Raw genomic sequence first — 5,233 nt, 5'->3', positions numbered from 1 at the left:
ACCCACCGTTTACAACCCACCAGAGTGTATATAACCACGATGCCTGGCCCACAGTAGCCAGACGACACAGACGACCGAGAAGACGACACAGACGACCAAGACGACGACAACGACCAGGAAGACAACAACTGAAGAGCCTGAAGAGCTGAAACACCGCGCAGTCTCCAGATGACCCTGAAGATCCTGAAGAGCTGACACTGCATCATCTCCAGACGACTTGGGCGACCCTGAAGAGCTGTAACACTACATCGTCTCCGGATGACCCTGAAGAGCTGTGACACTGTGTCGTCTCCATGCTGCTCACAGTAGATGACGCGACACTGCGTCGTCTCTGTGCTGTACTGTGCTGCCCACAATAAACGGACGACACTGTCGTCTCCGTGCTGTAACACTACGCCACTTGTCCTGGCTCTCACTCCTTCACTCAGGAAACCTGTTTGGCTGTCCCCCCCGGTCGGGACACCCAGTGGCTTAAACTCACGCCGGGTGCGTGTGATTGTGTGCCCAAGATCCCGAGAGGAGAATGGAGAAAGGATTGCGGTGTGGTTGTCCCCCCTGGGGGGTGATTTCTCGCTTTCTGTCTGTCTCTCTCTCTCTCTCTGGCGAGCGCACACTCTAGAGCAAAAAACCTCTCCGAAAAAAAAAATAGGGAGAAAAGATCTTCTTTACCCACTGACATCTGATTACTGTGATCTTGCAGCAAACAGATTTTCTTTAAGAACTGTTTCATGTAATTTTGGTTCTTTCTTTCTTTCTATATTTACTTACTTAAATTTGACCAGAGAGGGACAGAAAGAGAGAGAGATCGAAAAGTGAGAAAGCCAGCCACCAGGTCCAGGACTTGAACCGCGGTCAGCCATGTGGGAGTGTCCAGCACCGTAACCACCATGCCACCTACTGGTCCCTGTACACAGACTTCTAATTTCCACTCACCTAGGGAAGTTCACATACCAGTACTGGGGCGTCGAAGTCCATAAAGGTCTGTCCCTCGTCCACTGAATAATATATAATGGTTTTCCGTACGTCACCTCCCAGCATATATGCGAAGAGTATATTACTCATATGCTAGAAAATAGACATAAAACAATCTTTTTATAAATGATTTAATTATTTAACTTTATTTAATTTACTTATACATTTTAATTTGACCCAAGAAAGAAAGAGTGAGGGGGGAGAGAGAGAGACAGACAGAAAGCGAGAAAGCATGCCAGGTCTGGGACTCGAACTGTGGTCGGCCATGTGGGAGGTTTGGGAGATTTCAGACTGGCTGTCACCCCGGCTGAGTGGTCCCTCAGGGCAGGAAAGGGGAGGAGGCAGCGAGGCGGGGAAGCGGCGTGTGGCCCGGCCAGGCCCACCTGTGTTGTGGGAGACCTGCAGAGTCCTCTCCGACCAGAGGATCAGGATGCCTCTGTGTCCCGGGGGCAAGTGCACTTCCAGACTCTCATTGTAGGCAAAGGGGACCCCAAAACTGCTGCTGAGGGGGGGATCTGAGTAGGCAAATGCCGCCTGGAAGAAAGTGACAAGTGTCCCCGTGAGTGGGTAATGACAGGCATACCGATTGCTCTCTTTCTTAGCGCCTCGATCTGTGGTTCCCGACGTAGGTAACTCTGCCCCCCTCCCCCCCACCAGGGATGCATGGCAAGTTCTGGACGCATCTATGGTTGTCACCAGCAGGGGGTGATCCCGGTCAGTCCGGGAGGCCAGGGGCGCCTCCTCCTTTTTCTTTTCTTTTTTACACAATTGTACAGGTTTTTGCCATAGGATGCGTGCGCACTTGCCAGAGAGAGGCAGGGAGAGGGGAAGTGAGAAACCACACCCAGGGGGATGGCCACTGGCAATCTCTCCTCCTCCTGGGCATACACTGCCGCCGTGCCCAGCGCGATTCTCAAACCACCAGGGCTGGGATGCGAACCCCGGTTGGCCATGCGGGATCCAGTGCCTGACCACCGCGCCGCTCACTAGCCCCCCTACCTTCTTCTTTCTGACTATGAGCATCCCGAGTTGTGAAAAGGACTGGAAAAAGAAGATTCCACCCAAAGTCCCGGAGAACACTGCCTACGAGACAAACAGAAAACATGTTAGACAAATTAATAGGGTGGACCGCGGCTAGCTGGGAAGGGAACTCCCAGATTTGGACTTTTTTTAAAGAGTTTTTCCTGGGACCAGCAGATGGCCTAATGGCTATGTTGCTGGCCTCCCATGTGGTTGACCACAGTTCGAGTCCAGGACCCGGTGGCTTAAACTCACGCCGGGTGCGTGTGATTGTGTGCCCAAGATCCCGAGAGGAGAATGGAGAAAGGATTGCGGTGTGGTTGTCCCCCCTGGGGGGTGATTTCTCACTTTCTGTCTGTCTGTCTATCTCTCTGGCAAGTGCACGCACCCTATAGCAAAAACCTCTCCAAGAAAAAAAAAAATGGAGAAAAGTTCTTATTTACCCACTGACTAGATTCTAATTACTGTGATCTTGCAGCACATAATTATTTTATGAAATTTTGTTTATTATCCATTTATTTATTTACTTATTTAAATCTGACCAGAGAGGCACAGAGTGAGAGAGATCGAAAAGTGAGAAAGCCAGCCACCAGGTCCAGGACTTGAACCGCGGTCAGCCATGTGGGAGTGTCCAGCACCTTAACCACCATGCCACCTACTGGTCCCTGTACACAGACTTCTAATTTCCACTCACCTAGGGAAGTTCACATACCAGTCCTGGGGAGTCGTAGTCCATAAAGGTCTCTCCCTCGTCCTCTGAATAATATATAACAGTTTTCCCTAAGTCATCTCCCAGCATATATGCGAAGAGTGTATTACTCACATCCTAGGAAATAGACATAAAACAATCTCTTTTTAAAAATGATTTAGTTATTTAACTTTATTTAATTTACTTATACATTTTAATTTGACCTGAGGGAGAAAGAGTGAGGGGGGAGAGAGACAGAGAGACAGACAGAAAGCGAGAAATTAGGCCAGGTCTGGGACTCGAACTGTGGACGGCCATGTGGGAGCCCAGTGCCCTTTACCTTCATGCCACCTACAGGCCCCCCAAATTATTTAGCTTATAGAGAGATTTTTGCTATAGGGCATGTGCGCTCACCAGAGACAGAGAGACAGAGAGAAAAAGCGAGAAATCACTCACAAGGTGGGGGTGGGTGGTCACGCCTCAATCCCTTCTCCACTGTTCTCTTGGGATTTTGGCCACGCATGCACACGCGCCTGGTGTGAGTTTTAAGTCACTGGACCGGGACTTGAACTGTGGTTGACGGCATGGGAGTCCAGCGACGTAACCATTATGTCATGTGCTGGTATGCTTTTCGAGCTGCCAGGTCCAGGACTCAAAGTGTGTAGTCAGCCATGGGACCCAGCACCTTAGCCACCACTCCACCTGCGGCCCACCCCCAGCCTCGGCCGGCCGCGGATCATGGGTGCGTGCATGCTCTGGGTACTCAAGGAGGTCTCTCGACTCGAACACAGAACCTTCCCACCTGGGCCGGCCTCGCAGAGCGTGGTGTCGGTCACCACACCACTGTCCAGCCCCTCCGAGGTCCTCCTCCAAGCCTGGGGAAACCGTCGCCCAGGGCCACGTGGTCCCAGCCGCAGGGCCCATGTCCTTATGCCCACGGGAGGACGCGTGGTACTCACCGTGCAGAACGAGTTGCCCATGTAACAGCAGGTGCCCCCCGAGATGTGAGAGACCGGATGTTCTATACCTGAAAGGGGAAAGCGGTCTCAGAGCAGGAGCCCCCGAGGGTCCAGGAACTTCCCGGGGGGGACCTCGGGGCTAGTATGTGGCACACTGCAGAGGGCGTGGGACTCCCATGTGGTCAACTGTGGTTCCAGTCCCGGACCTGGCGGCTTGCTCTCCCTCTCCCTCTCTTTCTCTGTGTTTCTATCTGGTCAACTTGAATAATAATAAAAAATGAATAAATAAAATTAAATAATTATTTAATTTTTTTCATTTAACCTTATTCATTTATTTATTCATTTGTTTATTTCAATTTGACCAGAGAGGGACAAAGAGAGAGAGAGAAAGAGACAAAGTGAGGTACGGGAATTGACCCGTGACTGGCATGTGGGAGTGTCCAGCGGCTTAACCACCAGGCCACCTGCTGGTCCTGGAGAAAAGAGCTCTTCATGAAAAAAAAGGGGAAAAGAAAATCACACCGGATGCATGTGCATGCTCAAAATCCTAAGAGAATGGAGGAGAAGGGACTGTGCTGGGACCGTCCCGCGAGGGGGTGCTTTCTCCTGTCCTCTCTGTCTCTCTATCTCTCTGGTAAGTCCACGTGCCCACTAGCCAACACACACACACACACACACACACACACACACACACACACACATATACACATGTCTCTCTGGTAAGCGCACACATCCCATATCAAAAACAAAACAAAAGGGTCTTGGGGTTCTCAAAGCATTCTAAATAACAAAGAAAGAGTTTCTGAAATTATGTTTATTTGGGGGGCCGGCAGGTGGTGTGGTGGTCAAGGGTGCTGGACTCCCACGTGGCCAGCTGTGGTTTGAGTCCCGGACCTGGCGACTTGCTTTCTCGCTTTCCCTCTCTTTCTCTCTCTGTCCCTCTCTGGTCAAATTTAAATAAATAAAGTTAAATAAAATAATTCTTTTTAAAACATTACGTTTATTTGGGAGTATGGAGGGGGTTTTCAAAGGCAAGATATGGCAGCTCTGGGGAGTGTGTCTCTCCAAGGAGGTTGTGTGTATATATCACCTATAATATATATAGTATGTAACAGTTACATGCACGTATTTATGTATAGATACACATACTTTTTTTTTAGAGAGAGAGAGATTTTTGCTATAGGACTCGTGCGTTGACCGGAGAGCTCAAAGCGAGAAATCACCCCCCGGGGGCATGGCCACGCCGCAATCCCTTCTCCTCCATTCTTCTCTCGGGATCTCGGACATGCACGCACGTGTACCCGGTGTGTTTCAAGCTGCCAGTATCTTAACCACCACGCCACCTGCTGGCCTCCATGAATGTGTTTCTTTCTACTTTTTTTAAAGAATTACTTATTGGGACCAGCAGATGACGTAACGGTTACACTGCTGGACTCTGGAGGAGTCGACTGCAGTTCGAGTCCTGGACCTGGTGGCTTAAACTCACGCTGGACACATGTGCGTGCGTGCCCAAGATCCCGAGAGGAGAATGGAGAAGGGATTGTGGTGTGGCCATCCCCCCTGGGGGGTGATTTCTCTCTGTCTCTCTCTATCT

The 5,233-nt window shown here is 50.4% G+C and overlaps 1 protein-coding gene across 1 annotated transcript in view; it reads right to left on the bottom strand.

Moving 5' to 3' along the window:
* The window catches only part of CATSPERD (catsper channel auxiliary subunit delta), a 38,354-nt gene that overhangs the window by 22,405 nt on the left and 10,716 nt on the right, over positions 1-5,233 (bottom strand). Inside the window, exons 6-9 of the mRNA XM_027773530.1 lie at positions 3,640-3,707; positions 2,705-2,818; positions 1,945-2,055; positions 1,356-1,749 (exon numbers count right to left, since the gene is read on the bottom strand). Of these exons, the coding sequence (XP_027629331.1) occupies positions 1,356-1,749; positions 1,945-2,055; positions 2,705-2,818; positions 3,640-3,707 (687 nt within the window). The remainder of the gene's footprint in view (positions 1-1,355; positions 1,750-1,944; positions 2,056-2,704; positions 2,819-3,639; positions 3,708-5,233) is intronic.

Source organism: Tupaia chinensis, unplaced genomic scaffold (assembly GCF_000334495.1).
Source record: "Tupaia chinensis unplaced genomic scaffold, TupChi_1.0 Scaffold000356_2, whole genome shotgun sequence".
Lineage (NCBI taxonomy): Eukaryota > Metazoa > Chordata > Mammalia > Scandentia > Tupaiidae > Tupaia > Tupaia belangeri.
Note: the sequence above shows the minus strand (reverse complement) of the source record. Positions and strands in the feature narration are given on the sequence as shown.